At 36.4% G+C, this 24,457-nt stretch overlaps 1 protein-coding gene across 1 annotated transcript in view; it reads left to right on the top strand.

Moving 5' to 3' along the window:
- Positions 1-24,457, top strand: part of LOC132124140 (ephrin type-A receptor 3-like) — a 62,013-nt gene that overhangs the window by 17,776 nt on the left and 19,780 nt on the right. The window contains exons 4-8 of the mRNA XM_059534993.1: positions 13,371-13,526; positions 13,671-14,024; positions 17,842-17,954; positions 19,587-19,749; positions 21,211-21,319. Of these exons, the coding sequence (XP_059390976.1) occupies positions 13,371-13,526; positions 13,671-14,024; positions 17,842-17,954; positions 19,587-19,749; positions 21,211-21,319 (895 nt within the window). The remainder of the gene's footprint in view (positions 1-13,370; positions 13,527-13,670; positions 14,025-17,841; positions 17,955-19,586; positions 19,750-21,210; positions 21,320-24,457) is intronic.

A 24,457-nucleotide genomic window follows, 5' to 3' on the forward strand; every position in this document is an offset into this window, starting at 1 on the left:
ATAACTTTATCTTTTAAATCTCACTCAGGAAACTCACTCTTTGTCACGGCACAGTACTTTTAGTTCTGTGCCGCAAGAAATAATCAGCACCAATGGAAAAAGGGTAACATTTTACAAGCCATTCATTACTAAGAGTGAACGAGACTGGGCTGCAACTCAAAAATAACTTTTTTACTCCAAATGCAATATGAAATTGGTTCATTCATATCAGCCCAGTCAGCTGACAAAACATTAATTTCTCTCTGGCTCCATTAGCTCCTTGAAAAACAGGGCAATGGCAAACGAAAGGACTTGAAAGTGAAGCAGCTTGTGGTCTGTTTTCACCTTGCGGTCTAACTGTGGGTTCTGGAACTGCTTGCCGAAGCTGGCTTTCTCCACTTTTCATGCTGTGAGGGCTTTTATATTTACTGTAAACCGCATTTAGTAGAAGGACAGAAGTATTACAGCTAAATTTAGGCTGGTGTTTAACAAACATTTCTCTTTTCCTAATCTTTTCCTCAGTTTTTCCATCTAGTCTTTTCTTACTTACTACTTTTCTTTTTTTGGTTTTCTTTTCGTCATGTGGATTCTTTCTAAATCTCAACAGCACCTCAGTCTAGCCCACTTACTGCTCAATGTCGACCCACAAGGCTGTAATAGAAAGACAGTGAAAAAGAGAGGGAGACGGCTACTATTTAGATACGTCTTCTCCCACAACCTCGGCTCAGTGAGCTGCCTCTTATATTTATCCCCTCCATTCTTTTCTTTTCGTCTTATTGTGGCAGCTCTCGAACGCTCTCCAACAGAAACCTCCTTCCATCCACTCTGGTTTAACACTTTTTCCTGCCGTCCGTAAATTCATCCTTTTTCATTCTCCATATCCCCCTTAACCTTTTATTCTGTTAAAGTATGTTGTATAAACCCTCTTGTGTTAAGTCCTTTCACCAGGGCTGTTCGTTCTTACCTGTATCTCTCAGCGTCGAGCACTTCGGTGTACAATCAGGCCCTTTTGTTGGATGTAAATGGTTTTTGAGTGGCTTGGTGGTGCTCAACAGACTCAGACTGAGTTTGGGTCTGGCATGAGGTCTGACCCGATGGCCCCACCAACTGTTAGCATGCCAGCTGGAGATGGGCACTCTCTTTTGTCTCCCAAGGCATATTCGCTAAGCTCACACGGTTGTGGCTGAATGGGGCAGGAGCAGCAGAAATGAGCTCTTTGTGACAGTAATCTCGCTGTGAGGAGCTCTGGAGTGTCTTCCTCCATAGGATTTGAGCTGAGAAACTGGGTCATGGGATTGTCAGCGCCCCAATGGTGATTCACAGTGGAGGCGGCTTTTGGAGATGAGCATGTGTGTGTGCTTTAAAACCAAATTTTGGAGTGTAGATTGGATAGGTTAACACGTTAAGAGACCTGAGCTTTCCACACACTGCTGCTGTTCGTTCGTCTTTATAGGGGCTCTAGTAATCACATACTTAGACGTTTAGTTAAATTTCCACATCTGTAATCTTCACCGTGTGATGCTCGGTGAAAAAATATCTTTCCATTTAAAAAATGCTGCTTTTTTGAAAGAGAAAAAGGGTATATTATATTTATTTATATATATTTAGTTGGTACTGCCAGTGAATCCGACCACAAAACATGCCTGTGGATATTTAGGTCCCATAACACATGAAGCGTGATATAGCGTTTCTGCACTGTGGACATACATACACTGAATCATTTAACCGTCACTGGTACATGCTGATAGCCCCTACAGCTCAGTGAACCATGAAGCTGCCTGCTCAACATTCAGCCCAACTCAGTGACCTGCGCTGTTTTCTTCCCCACATGCATAGCATATTGCTAGCTATCTGCTAGTTACTCATGGCCAGTTTGGAAGTGTGTGTATGAGCTGCATCTAGTGCAAGTTTTTCTTCCAACAGACAAGCTTTTATTGGCGAAGACAGCGTAAGACATCTGCAATAGCCATTCCATTTACCCCTGATAATAATATTATTTCTGGAACAAATTTTGAGGGAGAAAAACATGCTCATGTGTAGCTACATTGCCAACCAGTTTGGAGACACTCAACTGAATTAATGTTACTTGTGTTCTTTAAAACCATAGGGTTAAATGCTTAAAATTAATTTTGTGGAGAAATCTCAATTGTGCCTGCATTTAAAAAACAACAAAAAAAACAATATATATATATATATATATATATATATATATATATATATATATATATATATATATACACACATATATACACACACATATACATTACAGACCAAAAGTTTGGAAACATTAATATTTTTAATGCTTTTGAAAGAAGTTTCTTCTGCTCATCAAGCCTGCATTTATTTGATCAAAGATACAGAAAAAAATTTAATATTGTGATATATCATTACAATTTAAAATAATTGTTTTTAAATTTATTATACTTTAAATTATCATTTATTTCTGTGATGCAAAGCTGAATTTTTAGGATCATTATCACATGATCCTTTGGAAATCATTCTAATATGATGATTCGTTATCAAAGTTGGAAACAGTTCTGCTGCTTAATATTTTTTCAGAACATGTGATACTTTTTTTAGGATACTTTGATGAATAAAAAGTAAAAAAAAGAAAAAGAAAAAAGCTATGTTTTTAAAATATAAATATTTTGTAATAACAATATACACTACTGGTCAGTAATTTGGGGTCAGTAATTTTTTCTTTCTTTCTTTTTTTTAAATAAAATCAATACTTTTATTCAGCAAGGATGTGTTAAATTGATAAAAAATGATTGTAAAGAAAATATATTATTCGAATATATATTATTAGATTTTTTTTTTATTTTGAATAAATTCAGTTCTTTTTAACCTTTTATTCATCAAATATATTAGACAGCAGAACTGTTTCCAACACTCATAATAAATCAGAATATTAGAATGATTTCTAAATGATCATGTGATAGACTGATTGTTACATGTGACACTGAAGGCTGGAGTAATGATGCTGAAAATTCAGCTTTGCATCACAGGAATAAATTATTTTTTTTAAGTATATTTAAATAGAAAACTATTATTTTAAGTTGTAATAATATTTCACAATATTACTGTTTTTTTCTGATCAAATAAATGCAGGCTTGATGAGCAGAAGAAACTTCTTTCAAAAACATTAAAAATAGTAATGTTTCCAAACTTTTGGTCTGTACTGTATATATATATATATATATATATATATATATATATATATATATATATACGTATTTATTTATACGTAATTATAAATATATATATTTTTTTGGTCACTAGCCTATATGTTTTAAAAGATAGTGCTGTTTTTATGATTAGCATCTAGTTAATCAGCCGTCTCAGTCCTCTATCATACTGTCTACCACGTCATCTACCTGTTTCTGTACCTCCAGCTGCTGTTTGGATCAATAAAACTACAGTAGATGATAGTAAACAACATGGAATGATCTGTCAGTGGATGGCAAAGTGCCAATCTGCAATTTAGGCTCATGGTCCAACTGTCATAACACAGACGATTCATGATACTTGTATTCTTTCATGTAGAGTTGTCTCAAAGGAAACTGTAGAACATGTTTGAGTTTCAGATTGCTGGCCTGATGAGATCTGGGTGGAATAAGATATAAACGATCAAGTAATGGTATCACTATTGACAATTACATGGCGCATAGACTTAATTTCAGGATGGTTCCTTTGTTGGTGTATTTGTAGGTTTAAGGACCGTGGAGATTTAAAATTTGGGCATTTCTTTCTCGGAAAGCAGTTAAACCGAGACTGTTGTGAGCTCTGCTGGGGAACCTCAGGATGGCTACCAGATGTATGCGGTGTTTTTTATTTATTTTTTTTTGTCTGGCTGCTGGGTCTTGGGTGTGGACCCCTGTTGGAAAGACAGGCGCTGGAATAGAGAGTCTCCACAGCCAGAGCATCAAAGACTCGGAGCACCATCAATTATACAGGGACATTGACAGCTTACAGAACTCTAAAACGTCATCTAGGGAGTTTAGCACATTGTTGAATGTTCCTTTTCTGTCTACAGGATGAATATATGAATGTTTTTGCATGCGTTTAGTAGAAGTTGTATTTCACAGTCTGTAAAACTGACAGTCAAGCTTTACTGTTTTTCTTTACTGAAAAGGAAAAATGTTAAGGAAACTAGACATTTCTTCCTCATACCTTCTAATCACCCTCAGCTTAAAAGTCACAATAGGACTATTATTCCTATTTGAAATATAAATATTATAATTTTACAGAGAAATTCACAAATCACATTATGACACTAATAGAGGATTGTGATTTTCACAGTTTGGTCAAGATAACCATAAAAAAAAAAAACTCATAATGGGGAAATGGACATTGCTGTTTAAGTTCAGCATGGACAGTTTACACTTCTCACTACAGTGTTTACCAGTTTGGTGATGTGTTCTTTGCTGATGCTGCCTCACAGTGACGGTATAATGGGATTTGTTTCTACACCTGTTCTGTCTCTTATTGGCACTCCAATGTATTTTTTTCAGTGTGTGTGTGTGTGTGTTGAGAAGGAAGACGGCACGTGGAAGCAACCACGTGCAACCAACAGCCGTCTTGTATTATTTTTTTCCAAACTCTTTTAATAATTCATCCGGCGGGCTGCAGATGACAAGAGGGCCTTACGACCAGAAGAAACAGTCTGCTGGTTGGCTCAGAGTCCTTTTATTTTAAAGTCAGCATGAATTAGAATGGATGGACACTATTTACTTGACTGCATTTTCCTGGTCTTATTGTCAGTGACTCATTATGTATAATAACGTATTATATATAATGACATTAACTGGTTTTAACAAACTCCACGCTACGTTGTTTCCCTCTTGTAGAACATTCCTTTTCACCCCAAAATAAATCAGATTTTGGAGTTAAAATCTTTTTTAGTTTAATTTTTAAGGGACAAATACTTCACTGTGAGCTGCTCTGTTAGAACGCAACGTCTAGAACGTCTTGGCCATTAAAAGTTATTCCCACTTTTAAAAAACAAGTGGAGCCATAGGAGAGACAGGAATTAAATATCCAGTATATTTCCACATGTGTATGAAATGGAGCCACTATCAATAAAATGAGAGGCTGTCTTTTAAGAGGAGCCAGTTTCCAGTGCTGACTGGTTTAAAGACCTGGTCTACATTTTGTGATTACAGAACTGCACAACCTCACATCTCCCAAGTAAACCTGGATTTTGCTATCAACCTGTATGAATAGAGAGTACACACATCTTCGCAAGCTAAATTCTAGACCAATATGAATAAATCTTTTGGATTTTTCATGACACAGAATGTTAAAAGACAACAGTAGTAAGAAAAAGACTTCAGCAGCTATTTTAATGGCTGTTCTATGTTAAAAAATAATGCATTGCTTTGGAAACTCAGCTTCAAGTAGTTTTATTTTATATTCCTGTGATTTTAAATTGATATAGTGAGGCTATAGCTCCATATGCTCACACACACAGCAAGAAAAAAAAGCTTGGATAAGCAGAGAAGAATTTGTTTTATTGCTACTTTTCTCACATGTATGGATAATCTCTTTTTTATAGCTCTCCACCCAAGAGCTGTGGTCAGAGGCTCCCCTTGCGCCCGCTCCGTAGCTCACCCCAATGAAATAACAGCAAGACCGCTGGTTTCCAAACACACCTGCTTTTCATTTCAGCCTCTCTGATTACAAAGGCTGCTGGAAAACTGAAGTATTGAGTACGCTGTGAGTTTGAGTAGAATGAGCTGGATGCAAAGCACATTCGATTATGTTGTTCCCCAAGTACTGATGCATTTCTAAGATAAAAAAAGTTGTTAATTTCTTAGAAAGCACTACATTACATATTTTATTACATTTTTTTTCATTTATTATATTACATTTTTTGGTGGGGGGAAAAATCCCATTGACTTGTACTGAAGAAGCCCTATCTAGGCACCAGATGGAGCAGATTTGATCTAGCAACCACCTAACAATCTACCAAAACACCCAAGAAACTATATATAGCTATAGAAATGCACTGGCAAGCCTTGTACAGACAAGTACCATTCATATTCATGCAAATCTAGTTATTTCATAAGTGCGTTTGTCCGTAGCCTTTGTAATTGTATCATTTAAAAGTGGTTTTATTGTGTGTGTGTGTGTGTGTGTGTGTGTGTGATTCCTCTCAAGAGTTGGAAAATATGCTGTGGGCTGAATTAATGGTTGAGGAAAACTGTAGAGCTCTGCTTTTGGGTCATGATCAAGTTGTCCACCTTGTTTCTATCAGTTGTTTCATTGGATTAAGTAGCCATTTTGTCTCTGGCTCAAGTGGACGTTATATGCCACTAGGTTGATGGGATGTTCCAGCTAGGCATACCGGCAAAGCCTTGGAGATTGGCTCTGTCACGCTGTGCATGATGGATGGAAAGCGGGAAATAGCCTTTGGAAAGAAAGGGCACTCCAGGGAGATTGAGAGCAGATTGAGACAAAGGAGAAATCCATCAGTGGAGATGTTCAAACTCTCTCTTTACACCTCTGAGGTAATTGGACATGTATTTTGGATGTTGAAAGCCAGGTAGAAGTTGCATTATGTGACTTTAAGCCATTTATGCAACCACTTTTTCCATAGTTATTGGAGAAGGTAAAGAGTTTGACATCTGAAATACTGATATCCTCAGTTGCTTCTGGGATCAAATCTTCCTGTTTAAGGGGTTAAAGATGTGGCTTAGGCCCAGAACAGGCTAGTTCTGTGTGAACATTGCAAATTACCTTTTAGCCTTGTTTCTAGCAAGTGCATTTTGAGGAAAGTCTGGCTCTACCATTCTCCAGTCATCAGCCTGGATAGGCTTGATTTTTTTTTTTCCTTCTCCAATTGCATAATTGCCAGGGTAAAAATGGCTGAAAAGACTTAAGAAGTCTCTGCACTGCAACTGGACACTAAATCAGTACAGCGCTATAATCACAAGAACACTTCCATTCCTGTAGGAGAGATCATCGAGTTCTGCTAATGTGAAGAACCTTGTTTATTCTTGTATGTCAAAGGGCTAAGCAGGTTATTTGCTAACCAACAGAAATGCAAACATGGGTATCGATAAATAATCTGAAATACCCTAGAGGCTAACATGCTAGCCTCGATTAGCATTTCATGTGGAAACTTTGAAATTGATGCTTTTTGCCTGTTAAGCTTCAGTGAGTCTTGTTGTAAGAAATTTCACTGATATATAACGCCAACACTTACTTTAACTTTAGCGGCTTTATATAGTCAGCCATCAATTTTCATGTTGTATGCATTAAAGAGAATGCCTTATGATTATACTTCAAAATACTAACGCAAGCTAGTCTAGCCCTTATGAAAGGAAAATATATTTACCAATATATTTCTTAAAATATATTGTGATATATTGTAATATATTATTTTCCCTTTTTATTTTCTAATATATAATATATTTGAATACATTTAATAATATATTAATGATACATATATTATATAATATATTGTAAAATATACAAATGATTGCCGCTTTCAATATATTGCAATATATTGGAAAAAATTAATATATATAAGAATATATGCCTAATATATTACATGATATTTTCCAATATACTGCAATATATTTTTGTTTCATAAGGGAGAAGAGCCCATATTTGTCTGTTTAAAGGCCAAGCACATTAAACATGCCTCTGAAGTGTTTGAGATTCTTTTATTTCCAAGTGCTCTTCTGTGCTTTAGTTTGCATGAATCCGTCGCTATGTGTGGATAAAATTAACCTCTTCAATCCACCTGGAGTTCTATTATTTAAAGTCTTGATTCACACTCAGTGAAGGAAATGTTTTGGAATTATGTCGCCATGGAAACTAGTACATAAGCCCCTCTTCCTACATAACAGAATGCTTGGTTTCTGTGGGTATGGGACCCTGTGGTCGGTGTTCCACTGACCCTACCTTTGCTACGCTGGTCTGCTTTTCAGAATAGGGGAAGCAGGGATGTAACTCTTACCGTTTTACTTTCTCCCTCAGGAAAAAAAACTTCCTTTATTTTCTTCATTGAAGACTGGTGTATATAGTCACCTAACTGGATTGACTAGACATGTTCAGTTCCATTTTTTGTGTGTGTGTTAAATTGTGTTGTCTATCCTTACAAAAAGTACTGTGATGATGCCATGGTATTATACTGTGATTTGATTTGTTTGATTTAACCTACAGTAAACTCTGTCTCAGATGTTTTCCCCCTTAATTTATAGTAAAATATGACTTGATTGCAAATGGATTGTTAGATTTGAGGAGTATATTGTTTTTTGTATTAATTTGTTTTTTATTACATGGTACACCAAATATTATAATTTCAATTTAAATGTCTTACAGTATATAATATTTATATGTTTGGGTTTAATTAGTTTTCACTTTTTCCACTTTCATGGCTAGTTATACTTTTTACTATTCTAAGACCCTTGTTTTTATTTTAGCTTTAATGTTTTGTATTTTAGGGCTACCAGATTTATTTTATTTTAGTTAGCCTTTAAATGTCTTTTTAGCTTCAGTTTAGGTCAAGGTTTCCCAATTTTTAACTCTGCTTTCATTTTAATTTTTTTTATTTTTTTTTTGAATGATAGTAATACAGCATCCCTGATCCATGTGATGGAGAAGGGTCTCTGTTAGCTTTTCAGGTGGTGGGTTGATGTGTATTGATCTGCCTCATTCAATATGAAGCAGAGGCTGCAGACAGAATGAGAAATACTCTAATAGCATTCATTCGTCCCCATGGACTAGGGCATTAAACACACTCTCCAAACATGTCTCTCATCCTCCTCCTTGCAGGACAAAAAAAAATAGAAGCGCTCCGCTGTTCATTTTTCTCTAGCTTGCTTTGCTGTCCCGATGGTGCTGCTCTTTCTGGCTTTTTGTCTGAAGGTGTCATATATAAAAGCTATTGATTCTCTTGAGCCAAGGGGACACCAATCAAACCAGTGTAAATATTTGATAAGGAAGCCATCTGAAATCTCTGAGATGTTTCACTTTTCTGTCTTCTGCTCATGAGCAGAAGTATGATCTCAATATGTTCTGTTTTACAAAACTGAATATTTTCGTCCCCCATAAACAATTTGTGTTGACATTTTGTTGCTCAATGTAAAATCCATGACTCTGATTTTGGTGGTTAAAAGGTGGTTTTTCAAATATTACTAAAAAGTGAAGAATTACATTTTTTTTATTTAATTTTAACAATGCTTAAAAAACAAAAACAAAAAAAAAACATATATTTATATATATATATATATATATATATATATATATATATATATATATATATATATATATATATATTAAAAACATGAAAATCATCATAAAGGAGGTGTATTCAGGTCATGAATTCCATTTTTTTTAATAAATGAATTGAAAATGAGTGTCATTGATTAATACCATGAATACCAAACCGCCATAATCCATCGTTCACTTTTTTTTTTTTTTGACTAAAGTAAGATTTCATTATGATAGACTTACCTTGCTATAGGATGTTTTCAGTCTCTGATGATCTCAGATAAACCAATTAATCTGGAGCTTTTTCAGCTCTCTGCTTTGGGGCAGATTGCTTCTCCTGGATCTGTCCTTCACAGCATTTCCATATCCTCTAACATACTTTCATTTGCGGTAAGCAGGCATTGTCGAAATCTGCCTTGTTGCTATTGCGCTGGCTTTGACACACTTGACCATTTGGTTTCCACAAAAGGCTGGGCTTTCCAAGGGCTTTCTGGTTTGGCATCGAACACAGAGAGGGTGCAAAACCATAATACACACATGCTGTTTCATTTCAGGCCTTGTTTCAAACCACCACAGGGACTTTACACCTCTTAACTCACACTGACCACCAGAGGTGATGGAGAAAACAATCACCTGTTCTTCAGGTCTCAGCTTAGCATACTGTAATTAGTGTTTCTATGGCCCATGCAGCAGAACTTCACATCATAACCCTGAAAACTATGTTTTAGCTCAGAATTATTTAGGTCAGTGAATACTGCCAGAATTCAGTGAGCCTGTTAGCATAAAGCTTAAGTGAGTACAGCAGTGTAGACATTTGGGAAAATGGCTTTCCATTGAATTTCCACATCTTTGTATATACTCCTTTTGTACTGGTGTACAACAGAAAAACAGAAACTATGTATCGCATTGAGCTCTGGCATTAAAAATAAATAAATTGCTTTTTGTGTATGTGGTCATGCGGATTACAACATCTCCCTAAATAACAGGAGAGCATGCCTAGATAACAAAATACTGTCAATGTGACACTGAGAAAATAATGATTTAGTATTTTCACAGAGTGGAAAAATAGGAGTTTTTCCGTCCCGACTTGAAGTAAAAGCATTTAGAGCAAATTCTTGTTCCTTTAATCTCTCAGAAAGATCTCCTGCTGAGAGGGCCTTATCCTTACTAAAGCATTATCGGTTTCATGTTTTCTCACTCTATATGTGTGTATGTAGCTGTATGTGTGTGTGTGTGGTTATGTCAATTGTCTCTAAATTGAGATAGATGGAGAAATTTTGTCATTTGTGTTGAAGAAAGCCTACCTGTGGTACATCGTTTTTTAAGCTTCTGTGTTTACAGAAATTTCATTTTAGGCCAAAAATGTAAAATATTAAAAGGCAAAACTAAACTGGACTGGTCAGAAAGAAAATAGTGTTTTACATGTACATTACATACATACATTTTACATGTATTATGTCCCATTAAATTACATCTGATCATGTTTTGACCCATTTGACCTTTTCACGCTTCATACCAGCAATAAACTGCTGTTGATTGGTTGGTGGGGAAATGAAAGATGTTGATGAATTAATTAGGAGGGACAGCTGTCTTATTGATTATGAAACATTTCCGGCCATTAAGTAATGGTAATGTGGTGGTAAATCAGAGCATCAGTTAATGGATTGAGGTTGAGGATGTGAGTGTAAATTATAAAGCATGCAATGTAATTCATATTCTACTGCTATTTGGGATTCTTCTGGCTCGTGCATTGCACATTGTTATAATGAAAAAAGACAGGAAATGGAAGCAGGAGATGTTGCAAGCCAGACTTGAACTCCCTCCACGTTTACCACTAGTGATGTGATGTAAATCTATTTTGCATAGTTTATTTAGAAGAGTTTTCATGTGCAGATTAATTACATTACATACAGCATAGAGTCACTTAACATTGTTAAATTTACATGCAACACCTCTCAAAACTACATCCAACCTTTAACTGCTTCTCAAAGCTGCAGTCACTCTACACTCCTTTTGCACGGTACAAAGTTCAGTATTAGTCGCTTTGAAATGCCTCTCCTGAAAAGGGAAATATGTTGGAGGCATTGTGCTGTGGCTGATAAGAACTGACATGTTTCGGATGTGTTTGCAGAAATATAGGGTTTGCTTTTAGTTCAGGGGCAACATGGGAGCCTGGCACGGTGTCCCTGAGGGGAAGTGCTCTAATACACACACACACACACACACACACACACACACACACACACACAACACACACACACACACCAGAGTCACTCAGCTCCAACTTAACCCATGCCTCACACATACAGAAAACACAGCTGCCACGTGCCTCCAGTCAGTCTAATGCTGCAGCGGGATGTTAGTTATGAGCAGTGTTGGGTATAGTTACTTTGGAAAGTAGTTAGTTAGGTTACAACGTTACCATCAATTAAAAGTGATCAGTTATGATACAGCGTTACCTATTCATAAAAGTAACGTGTTAGAGTACTCATGCGTTACCAAAAATTAAAAGCTGTTTGCAGCGGCTCACACATGACAGACACAGCCCCCGGCCCCTTTAAATGCACCTAGAAGTCGTGACTCCCGACAATGAATAACGTCAGACATCCGACTAAATTAACACTGCAGGATAACAATAACAGGAAAGACAGTCAGCAATAGGCTATTCCACATGGCGTTTTATTTATTTATTATCACAAAAATATTATTAATCAAAATTCACACCTACCCAGCCCGGGTAGCCTAGGCTACTGTATATTATGAGCACCACAAGATAACTCCTGATTTTTCTTTAACTTTAAATAATGCAGTTATCAAAGTACAAGTATGCTTACTTGTAAACACAACCTTAAACAGGCTTGCAGATTTAAATCGATTTAGAAATGATGAACAACCAGCCAGCCAACGATCTAACAGAAATTAACAGCTGCCTGTCAAACAAAAATGATAACAAACCGAATTAAATCCTTCACTGCCACACAGGCAAATGGCAAATCGCTTAATAGCCGAACTAATTATTATTAAAGTGTCACTCACAGTCACTAGCCTAAATTCGCTTTAACACAGTCCATAAACCAAACGCTGTCCTCTCTGCCATCTTGCCGGGAGTTCGAAAAAACCCCCCCACACACACAGGGTCAGGCACAGGGCATAGACGTATATCACAGCCATTGACTTTACGATCACAGAGCTTCGGCTCCGCTGATACATCCGCAGGTGGCACAAAGCAGGCTGCAGTCAGGATTTTCCTTTCCTTAAAATAACGGATTACTTTTTTTTTTAAAATAACAAAGTTACTGATTACTTACGCACGAAACTAACGCGTTAAGTTACACATTTCAGGAAAAAAGTAATTAGAGTACTCTAACGCGTTACTTTGTAACGCGTTACCCACAACACTGGTTATGAGTCGATGGAGAAGTTAACGAGAGCTGAGAGGAAACCTCCCTCAGATAACATCACAAAACTGCTCTTTTCACATTGCTGCTTTATTTTATTTTTTTAATTTATATATGAAAATAAATAGAAAATTACTTATAATCACTTACTGACTAATGGAAGTCAAGTGTAAGGATTCTTGCTTCAGATCAGTCGTTATGTAGTTTTACTTTAACCATTTTTCACTCTCTTTTAGCCCTAGCACGCAACATTTTGCGTTTGCTACTGTAGCTTTAAGAATTTCTATATGCAGACTACATACATACTTAACATTTTTCCTCAAGTAATAATTCAGTTATTGTAGTGATATTTATGAAAATATTAAAATATTTTAATATACAATATATCAGTGTAATACAATTGTGTATTCTCTTAACCATTTGTTATAATTCAATAATTTATTGTAATTATATTTCTGAATTAAGATATATTTATATACATATAATACAATTTTATTTCTCTGTTACATTTTCTTTTTCTTTTATATATATATATATATATATATATATATATATATATATATATATATATATATATATAATTTAAGATTTAATTGATTAATTTCATACAATTTAAGATTTAATTGATTAATTTTATACAATTTAAGATTTTATATTTACGTATAATCTGTACTTTTTTATGTGATTTATAATTTGTGTCATTTATTATAATGCAAATATTTCTGAATATAAATAAATGAAATAATTATATTTTTTTCTTATTGATAGCATGTCGTTCAGGTTTCTACAAGGCCTCCGCTATGGATGCGTACTGCGTGAAGTGCCCCCCACACAGCTACTCTCACCAGGACAAGGCCTCAGAGTGTGTGTGTGAGAGAGGCTTCTACAGGGCCAAATCAGACCCTCGCTCCATGGCATGCACGAGTAAGCAGGGTCTTTGTGGCTTCTTAAATATCATAAAAATAAAGCATTAAAACATCCAGTTCATTATTATGTTTATTTTATTGTCAAGATATTATTTGGATAAGTGCACAATTGATGTGCTTTACTTGTGTGTACGTCCATCAGGACCACCTTCGGCACCCGGCAATCCTATTTCCATGGTGAACGAGACTGCAGTCAATCTAGAATGGAGTCCTCCTCGTGAAAGTGGGGGACGTGGAGATGTCACCTACAGTGTCCACTGCAGGAAGTGCTCTGGAGAAGCAGGGGCTGGGGAAGACCGTGAGAGGTGTGTACCCTGTGGCAGCGGTCCGCATTTCAACCCCAGGCAGTTTGGCTTGATGCACCCCAGAGTTCTTGTCACAGAACTGCAGCCTCACAACAATTACACCTTCAGCATCGAAGCCCTTAACGGAGTGTCAGACCTCAGCCCCAGTCCACGTCAACTAGTGTCCGTCAACGTCACCACCAGCCAGACAGGTGAGATGTCACACGTCTACATTCTGTGATTCTTCATTAAAAGACTTTTCTGTTTATTAGTAGCCTCTGATTTTCAAAGCTTGTATTTGAAGGCTAATATATATATATATATATGTATGTATGTATGTATGTATGTATATATGTATGTATATGTATGTATATATACATGTATGTATGTATGTATATATATATATATATATATATATATATATATATATATATATATATATATATATATATATATATAATTATTGGTATATAATATCAACAATATAATATATAATACAGAATATTAATGTAGTCATTTAAATATAAAGTAATATTTTATTAAATGAATAAATGCAAATGTAATCATAAATATAATTATGAATAAAGGGGTACCTTGTAAGGTGGTGGTTATGCATGAAGGACCTTGGCATCAAAAGCCTGAAACCATTTGTTCTAAATGTTATGAACATTTTACAAGGACATACAATATTTATTTCCTTTTTTTGGGCCTTTTCATTTGATTCATACAAAATAAATGGCATGATACATGACGTAGGTATATTTTGTAACACTGTCAGAAAGGTCAGGGTTATGCTGTATTCAGTGTCTTTCAATAGCTTTAAATGTACTCAAGTACAGATTTTTCTGCTTGTGCTCTTAAATTCGCTGAAGCTTTAGTCACAAATTTAGTCTCCTATTTCCTGCTTTTGAATTTAACATCGCTGCGCTTCATTGGGCTCCTCTTCTATCTTGTCTGACCTTTAAACCTGCACTCTGAGCGCCTCGAAGCCTGTCATTGGTCGAGAGGAGGGACGAGCTCTCTTGATCCTGTGGTTAATGATTCAGCCCCTCAGAGAACAAGAGAATGAGCTAGACAGGCAGAAGCGAGATGCAGCGTAATGAGAAGCCTGAGAGGAGAGTTACCCAGGATGCCCAAATCAACAGCCCTTCGCTCTTATGAGAGCTGACATGCCTGTAACCGTGGAGACGCCATCTAAGGGGCGGGGACTGATTGAGGTATACGTAACTCTGATTGGCCTGTATTTTGAGCACTTGGCCTCTGGTCCCCACTGCTTGAAATATTCAAGATACAATCCACCGTGTGTCGAGAGGAGACTTCTGGGATGATGTAGTGCTTGTTTTGCATGTTTCGCATGATGCGGATATTGACTAATGTTTCAGCGCACATCTTTCATCATCGACAGGTGTGTGAAAGATAGCAAACAGATTATTTATAAATGCAATTTGTGAGGGGATATAAAGTGACAAATACATCAAATAAAGCTGACAGATTCACGACTTCATAGGAACTGAATGCAGAGTGTTTGTGATGAGTGGGCCGGTGGAGTGAAAGTGATGATGAGTGACACCTGCGCCACTCACTGGTCTCGAGTCCCACAGAGGAGCTCCAGAATGATAAAAGGAGGAGTGATGGCAGTGCAAGACGAGAGAGGACCAGGCCTGGATTTTATTTTACATTTTGGTTCTGTTTTGTTATTAAAGTTTTATTTAGAATGTTCGCCGGTTCTCGCCTCCTCCTTCCGTGACTACGAACTGTGTTAGTGTTTTAATGCTACATATATGAATACATAATGCAACTAAATTCTTGATTCAATAATCCTGAAACTGCATCAGTTTCCAAAAAAAATATTAAGCAGTACAACAGTTTTTCGCATTGATGATAAGAAATGTTTCTTGAGCATCAAATCATAATATTAGAATGATTTATGAAGGATCATGTGACTTGGATGTAGGGCTGCATGATTTATCGAAATTATCGAAATATTGCACATGTAAATATCACAATATGCATATTGCAATGGTGTGCGATATCTGAATTGTTTTAATAATAGGCTACTTAAATCAAAACGTTGCAAAAGGTCAAAGTTTTAGTTCGACAGCGCATATAGCAGAAAATTGATTGACGTTAAAAAGAGTTAAGTGAAATAAGTTGCAGAAAACCACTCTTTGGCATCTCGTCTTGCTGTCTGACTTACACATGAAGTGCGCACAAGCCACATCTCACACATCTCACATGTCTCTTCAGTTCTGCCGCATATGTGCAAAGCATGCACACCCACACACACACACACACACACACACACACAAACACACACACACACACACACACACACACACACACACACACACACACACACAGATGAGTTTCAGACACATACACACAGAATTATGTCAATAGTATCCGTCTTGATGATCATTCTCATAAACGCAGTCAGTTATGTGTTAAATGAATGTAAACAGCTGAGAAAGAAATCGTATGTGTATCATTACACTGGATCTGTGCAGTCGGATTTAAAGGGACAGCAGGCCCTAAATATGTGCTGCTGAATTTGTCACTAATGTTAATCAAACAACAAAAAGGCTATAACAAAGATTAATCTAAATTTAATTCATTAAATTAAATTAACACAATGCAGTGTTATTTTACACTTACACTTATTAATTTTGTGTACCTTAATACTACTGTTTATTTAATCTATGCTTGTAAATTGTGTATTTGCCCCCCACCCCCCTTTCTTTTGACTGTTCACTTGCCTTTAATCATGTTTGAACTTTCTCAGACTATAGTTTTTGCTTTGGTTTATGAAAAAATAGTCGATGTATGGAAAGCAAAGTGACAATGTTATAAAATTAGTGTCATCAATTTTTGTTTTTGTATATTCAAATTGATGTTAAAATAAAAAAATGTTATGTACTGCTAAAACACCTCTGGTCACTTTCAGAAAGTGTAGGGATTCTTTCTTTTCCAAGAAAGAATGTGAAACAAATTGGATACATAATTTTCATTTTAAATATTTTAAAATATAATTGAAATTGCTTTTTCACACTTTAAGCAATATCGTAGCGCGATATCGTAAGTTATCATGTATCACATTTTTTTTTTAATACATCACACAGCCCTACATGGAAGACTGGAGTAATGATGCTGAAATTTCAGCTTTGTCATCACAGGAATAAATTGCATTTTAAAATATATTAAAATAGAAAAGCTTAATTTTAATTGTAGTAATATTTCGCCACATTGCTGTTTTGATAAAATGAATGCAGCCTTGGTGAACATAAGAAACTACTTTCAAAAACATGAAAAATCTTACTGACCCCAAATTTTAGTGCAAAAAAGCATCAGGTTTATCAGTTTATTATTATTATTATTACTGACCATATTTATATTTAGATTTAGTTGTTCACATAATGGTCAGATCATATAGTCTGTATATAAATGCCTTATTTTCCTGTTTCTAATGGTTTAACTCCCCTTCTACATCATTTCCTGTGATGTTTTGAGACACTTTCCTTTTCATTACTCTGAACTGAAGCATGTCTGTTCTTTATCTGCGAACCAAACACATGCTGAGATATCAGTGTAGCTGTTTGTTTATCACTTTAAGAGTGTTTGTGTGTGTACTGCAGTTAACGGTGTCACTGTGTTAGATCAGAGCACGCAGAGTTAAGACTCACACAGCTCATTAAAGATCGAAACGTCAGCTCCTTCATTCATCACTAGCTGCCGGGGCCCAAACCAGGAGGCCCTCGTTTGTACTCTCAATCTGACACCATCATTAGCACCTCTGTCTCTCTCTCTCCCTCTTTCCACTCAGGGCGGCTCGTGAACTGCTATTGTACGAATGAAAGGGCTGAGGTGCAGTATGTAGTATGGGGTGAAAATGACTCGCAGAATAATTTATCACTCCCAAAAAAGACAAGACGCGCTCTGCCAGCCGTCTCATACTCTTTAATTAGAAGTGTAATTAATCCTCCTTTTTTACATGGAAATCAATCTCAATTCATCTCTCTCTTTCTTTTTCAGTGAGCGTCATCTTAAAGGAAAGGAAGGGCACCGACAGTGTAACGCTGGCATGGCAGGGTCCAGAACCTGCCGATGGGACTGTGGTGGAATATGAAGTCACCTATTATGAAAAGGTTAAACACTTTGGTCTTTTCTTCAGTGTACTCTGATCTTCCTGACCTTTTGACCCTATGTCCACTAGTCCTTCTTGCACTGATTGGGCATATGGCAGCTCACTTTTATCATACCCTGGGGAGGGATGTAATGTTAACACAGACATGCTTCATTCGGTCCCAGTTAACATGCATAGATCTCCTGTCTGCCAAAAACCTTTGAGGTTGTCAAATTTTAGACTTGATGACATTATTGTCCTGAACAAAATTACAGAGGCTTTGTTGAGACGGGAAGCAAAAATAAAAAAATCAAGCTCAAACCTGTTTAGTTTTTATAAGCTAAACAACCCGATATATCTGAAATCTGATATATTTGCAAATCCACGTGCGATTGTTTGAAATCCGATTAAAACCTTGTCCATATGTGGTTCGAAATCTGATTAAAATAAGATTCTCATTCCATATGATCAAATCTGAGTTCAAGTAGTTTTTCTGTCCAGATTCTAAATTCTAAAATGTCAGATTCTACTTTTTTGTCATTATTTTCCTGCACTGGGAGATACTCACATCATGGCCTATAACATATAAATATATATTAGCATTCCAATATAATATTAAAAGTATATTACCATTCTATTATCTTAAAATAATATACTATTGTGTAAATAAAAATTATAATTTAATATAATGAGCGTGCACAATTAACAATATCTCCAATATCACTGATCTGATATTGTACTGATGTATCGCGCATATCTAGTGTGAATTACTTTCTGCAGTGACATTTCTATACACATGGTAAGTGATTTTGAGCAGTTATTTGTTTCGATCCCTCCCATACCACTGTACTTGGCAGTGTGGCATAAAGACAGGGTGATGGGTAATTATTATGATTTATTCAGGTGATTATGGGCTATGTGGCTTTTAGATGGAGCGCACAGATGGACAAGCTTGGCTGCCACTGTGTCCACGATCCGTTTGATGCCGCCTGTTTGGCCTATCTTGGATTTAATAGCACCACAGGAAATATGACTATCCCTCTCTTGCAGGGCGTGGTGTTCCTGTCTGGAACGTTAGATTTCCTTAAACGAGCTGCCATGTGCCTCTTTTGCAAAGGGCTTACATGAAGGAAGATGAATGGATCTTGTTAAGCTGTGAAATATTAACATGAGCACACTGTATGGAATTCTCCTTAATACTGGACAGTGAGAATTGGACAATGAGGCGACAGCTCCTAGTCGATTGGATTGATGTCCTTTATATGGATAAATACCAGTTACTGGAAGCTGAAAAGCTGTTAGGCCCTTAAAAAACAATGCAGAAATCTGCAGTTTCTTTTCAGTTCAATCCGTCTATGTGAAAAGCATTGTGATAGCCATTAGCAGGAGGTGCTTGAATGAGCACTAAATTCCATCTGAGCTAATCGTTATTGGCAGTTGAATGATTTGAATCCAGGCTGCATGTATTGTTCTTGTTCTTTGTTTATTTCTGTAAATGTGAGCTGATATATTATGGATGATTCAACAAAGTTCATGCAGCCTACTGGGGTTTGCAGGACAGGAAGGGATTCATTGATCATTTTAAGTGTTCAAGACATCTGTCTTCATTGAAAGCAGCTTTGTTCACTTATTATTCTATTCTTTCCTACTATAGAACCAGCAGGATCCGAACTACACTGTGCTGAAGACCAAATCCAACAGTATGACTGTGGATGGACTCAAGCCAGGGACCACATACATCTTCCGGATTCGAGCCCGTACGGATGGAGGCTATGGGAACTACAGGGGAGAGATTGAGTTGGAGACAAGCCATGAAGGTGAGTGGAAAACCATCCTTCATACACCGTCATAAATCAACCAGAAATGTTTTACCTGTTTAAGATCTCTTGCTTTCAACAGTGAAGTGAAGCCCTTCTGAACTTTTGATGATTAGCCAATATGTTTTTTCTAGTCTCAGAGAACGGACTGTAAAATCGGACCCTAAAATGTTCCTGTTAAAATGGACAGTTCTGCTCCTGGTTGCTGATTTTTCAATATCAACCATGCCAAAGTCCACAAAATAATTTCTTTACACAAAACACTTGTTGATCCTGTCACTGCACATCTGAAATGATTAAGAATTTAATAAGCTCATAAAATTACTATTAAATTGTAAGGAAGCCTGTGTTTGTACCATAATTAAGGGGGTTTTAAGCACATTACTTTGTGTTGTAGAAACCCATTTGCAGTGTCCTTGATTTTGTAGATCCCTCTGTAATTTCTGACTGTGTATGTCCCACAAAACCCTTAATTTCTCACTAACAGCACAATATCTTCAAATTTTCAAGGACATTTGTTTCAGCCAAACTGTAACCTGTGTCACAAGTATGTATTTCTCCATCACACGCCACTGATTTAATTTCCGATCCACCGCGTGCATTGAAAGAGACTGTGAAATACACCTTCAGTTAGTCCCCTGAGGTAGACGAGGCTCCTCACACGCTGCAGTTTGCTCTCTTGCTGCTGTGTTTGAAGTCTGATCATGTAGATTTTCTGTCAGTGTTCCTCTGAAGTGTGAGCAGCTTCAGCCGAGAGTAGGCAGATGCCCCGCTGTGTTTGTCTCATAGTTTGTGTACCATATGGTACGCTCCACCATTCTGTGCACATAATCAGAGTGATGCTTTCTTAAATCTTTTTATTGGAACATTATCTGGAAAAATTCAGCTTATTTCACATCCATTCCCTGTTTCTCGACTAAGATATTAGTCATGATTATTTTTGTTTGTGATAACACTCATGAATAGTTGCCTTGGTTTTCATAAAGTGACTTTAACAGTTTCTAATTGTGTTTACAGTGTGCTACTTTATTTTAAATAGCATTGTTAGTTGGTTAAGGATGTAGACTGGTACATATTAATTTATTAATTTTAAGATTGCATGGCATATTTGTACTTTTAAAAAAAATGTAAAGAAGATGATTAATTAAAAAAAAAGTAAGCATTAAAAAATAGTTAAAAATGATTGTATAATAGTTAATAGTTATAAAAATTAATGGCGACATGCACATAAAATATGCACTCTCCCATAGACATGTACATTAATTTTAACCTATAATTAGCACTCTTATGCATAAACCATTGATTGAAGTACTGTGTAGAGCCATATGTTTACTATGGTCTAACTAAATAAATAATGCAGTTATATGATCATCATGGCAGGACTGTGGTAAATTTTCATAATTGCAAAAACCACTGAAAATAATCTCTGCTTGAATGTTGATTACTCTCACTTTCTATCAGATATGCTGGCTGTTGGAGATCCCAACCAGCAAACCATACTGGCCATCTCTGTGGCAGGCGGAGCGGTGCTTCTGGTGTTGCTGGTGGCCTGTTTTGTTGTGAGTGGATGGTAAGAGTAATTTACTATTATATTTTTACATTCAAAGCATACCTTATTCTTTAAAAATCTCCAGACGCCAAAGTATGCAGTCCTCTGTATGATTGAAAAGCAGTTAATTGGCAACTTCTACACAGACAGACTTGGATGAATCAGTGCTAATCTGGGTTGTTTAACCGTCAACAAATCCATACGAAGGATAAAGAAACCATGTTTCATTTAATCAGTAAGGAACCATAAATATACAAAGACAGAATCGAGCAAATGAGATGTTGTTGTGCATCTGTCAGTGTGTGTATGCCTTTGTATGAGTGCATGTGTGCATTTACACAAAATCAAAAGGACACAAAATTGTTTAGCCCTCTGATTGCATAGTGTGATCTGTAGAGATGAAAGCAAACACTTGAGAGAGCAACGGAAGAGACAGACATAAGGAAGAAAAGCAAAGAGTAGATGCACTGCACGGCTGAGAATGAGGGAGCTAATGTAATGGAAATGAAAGGAAAAAGTGGATCAGAGGAGACGAGGGACAGAAAGCAGAAAATAAACCGTTCTCAATGACATGAAATGGTCAGAATGAGTCATGAGCTGATCTTTGTAGCCTTTCGGTCTTACTAGATTGTTATATGCAAAATTGGGATTCAGTAAACTGTACTTGTAGCTTTTCTATTATTTTTAAATATATATATATATATATATATATAAAACTATGAGACAATATTTAATTTATTTTAGCAATACTGCAGAACGACTGGCATCGTTACAGCTTTTAGTATTGACCGGCACTTGCAGTCCTTTTTCAAAGGCTGATTTACTAGGAATTTTTCGACTGTTGGATGCTATATGATCCAGTATGTTGTAACACAGAATGAGAATTCCGTCTGCTTTGCAGTTTGTGACCCATTATGCTCTATGACAGAAAGGTCCCATAGGATGTGTTATGTCGGCCAAGTTTATGCCTGCAAGCCAAAACCTTGACGCTGCCACGTCTTATTCATGGTTTACACCACCCCCAACCCAACTGCTTGTGGGAAGACCCTCATGGAAGCAATAAAAACAGTTTTGATGCTGATTTCGAATGACGTGTTTCTAGTGTGGTGTGGAGGCCAATGAATCGTAATGGTGAGTGAAGCTAGTAATTGCATTCAGTCCATTGGCATTGGATTATACTGTTCTATGTATACTGGACTTAACAAGGTATTCAGTTCACTGTGCCCACGGTTCTTTTACTGCTTTCAGAAACTCAGCTGAGCTTTAAGAGTGTAAGGCCTTTCCATTATTGACAGTTTGAGGTCATTGATTTCTGATTCTCTTGCTGAATTGAAAGCATACATAAACAGTTTTTTGCAAGGTTTAACTCTAGTGGGAATAGTAAGCAAGATTTAAGGGTCTCAAATGTCTAAATTGAGTGAGGTCATGAAAGATCTAAAGATCTTTTATTTTTATTTTCTTTGACAGAATTTATGCAGCATTATTCATGACCAATCGGGGGAAACCTGGAAATGTCAAAGAATTTTAAATCTGTGATTTGTCTGATATGAATTTGTTAAAAAGTTAAAATAGAGAACATTTCAGTTTTTTTTCTTTCCCTCTGGAATTCTCTAGAGGTTTTCTTTGTGCATGTATTTCTGTGACTAGTAATCATGAAGAAATGGAACAAATCATGGTTCACTGGTCAAGAGTAATGGGAACTCTGGCTTGTGTGTTTGTCTTCTGTTGAACACCGAAGTTGAGGTTGGTCAGAGAACTATGAAGAGTTTAGGCATGTTTAGTGTGTTCAACTTTGTTTTTGAACTGATTTGGGCTCCCAGTGATTTGAAGTTGGCAAGCATTCTGGAAAAAAACATCTCTGATTAGCTGGTGATGATGCTGGCAGATGGTCTTCATTTGTCTTTCCTTTCCCCCTTATTTTCTGCTTCTATCCAGCAAAGCAATTAAAAATGGAGCACACACTTTAAAGACTTTAAAGATCTTTGTGATTTTGCCTGTGGAACATTTCAGTACAATGACAGATGCTGCAGTATGTCTAGCAGGTGCCTACTAACCAAAAACCCACACATTTGCAAGTCTGAAGAGCATTGTTTGGCAGCCGTTAAAACTAGTTGAAGACTTCAAGCTTCTGAAATTAAAAAAATCACTTTACCTCCGGTTGGACGGCCTCCAAACCATTCACTAAAGCTCATGTTGGATGAAATTATTTCAATTTAATGATGAAATCTAGAAGCCACATGGCTGTTTCCTGTAGGAATGATAAATTAATTGTTGGTTAATATTCCATTATTGGGGTTATTGCATTTATGATTACTGGTTATGTTTGTTTTATCAGAGGAAACGTTTTGGCTTTTTTGCCTGCCTGTCTTACTTAATCACATCAGGATTTGGCAGATTTGTAGTGTGCTAAATCATGCAAGAAGGGGGAAAATATGATATATTGTGTAATAATATATGTGCACAAAATTATAACAGTTGCTCTCTGATGGTTGAATATTCTATGAGACTCTTCAAAAATGAGTAAATGATTCAATTTTATCAAATTGTACAGCCGCAAAATTATCCAATTCAGACTGCAAACACCATTAGAACAAAAAATGGCAGACAGGCTTCTGTTTCTCTATGCTGTTTTTTTCTAGTTTAGAGAGCATCTCATAAACTATCAATGGGCAAAAAAAATGGGTTTGGTGGATGAAATCTATTGTGATATAGCAGCTGAAAACAGATATATACAATCATAAACATAAACCAAGAGATTTCAGTGCCACATTTCTAGTGAAAACCCAAAGTGTTGTGTAAATGATGCCATTTGGGGGAATTAGTTTTAATTCACAATCAACCAACGTGAGTGAATGTAGCTTGTAAATGTGTTTTGTTATTCAGTTCTTTGTTTGAGCAGTGTAGATCATACTTTGGAGGCACAGCTGAGGGCTTAATGGGTCTTGTTTGGTTGATTAAGTGGAGACATTACCTGTATCTTGCCCTTGGGTTTGATACCATACCGTGACTGTTTAGTCAGTCCATTTGTATGTGTTTAACAGAGAAATATAGCAACACATGCAAGTACACACACAAAATGGAATTACTATGCCATTCTGAAATGGTTGCATGAGCATGTTCGGCTGTTAAACAGGGTTGTTTTTCCGAACAATTCCATCT

This window comes from Carassius carassius, chromosome 42 (assembly GCF_963082965.1).
Source record: "Carassius carassius chromosome 42, fCarCar2.1, whole genome shotgun sequence".
NCBI classification, from domain to species: Eukaryota; Metazoa; Chordata; class Actinopteri; order Cypriniformes; family Cyprinidae; genus Carassius; species Carassius carassius.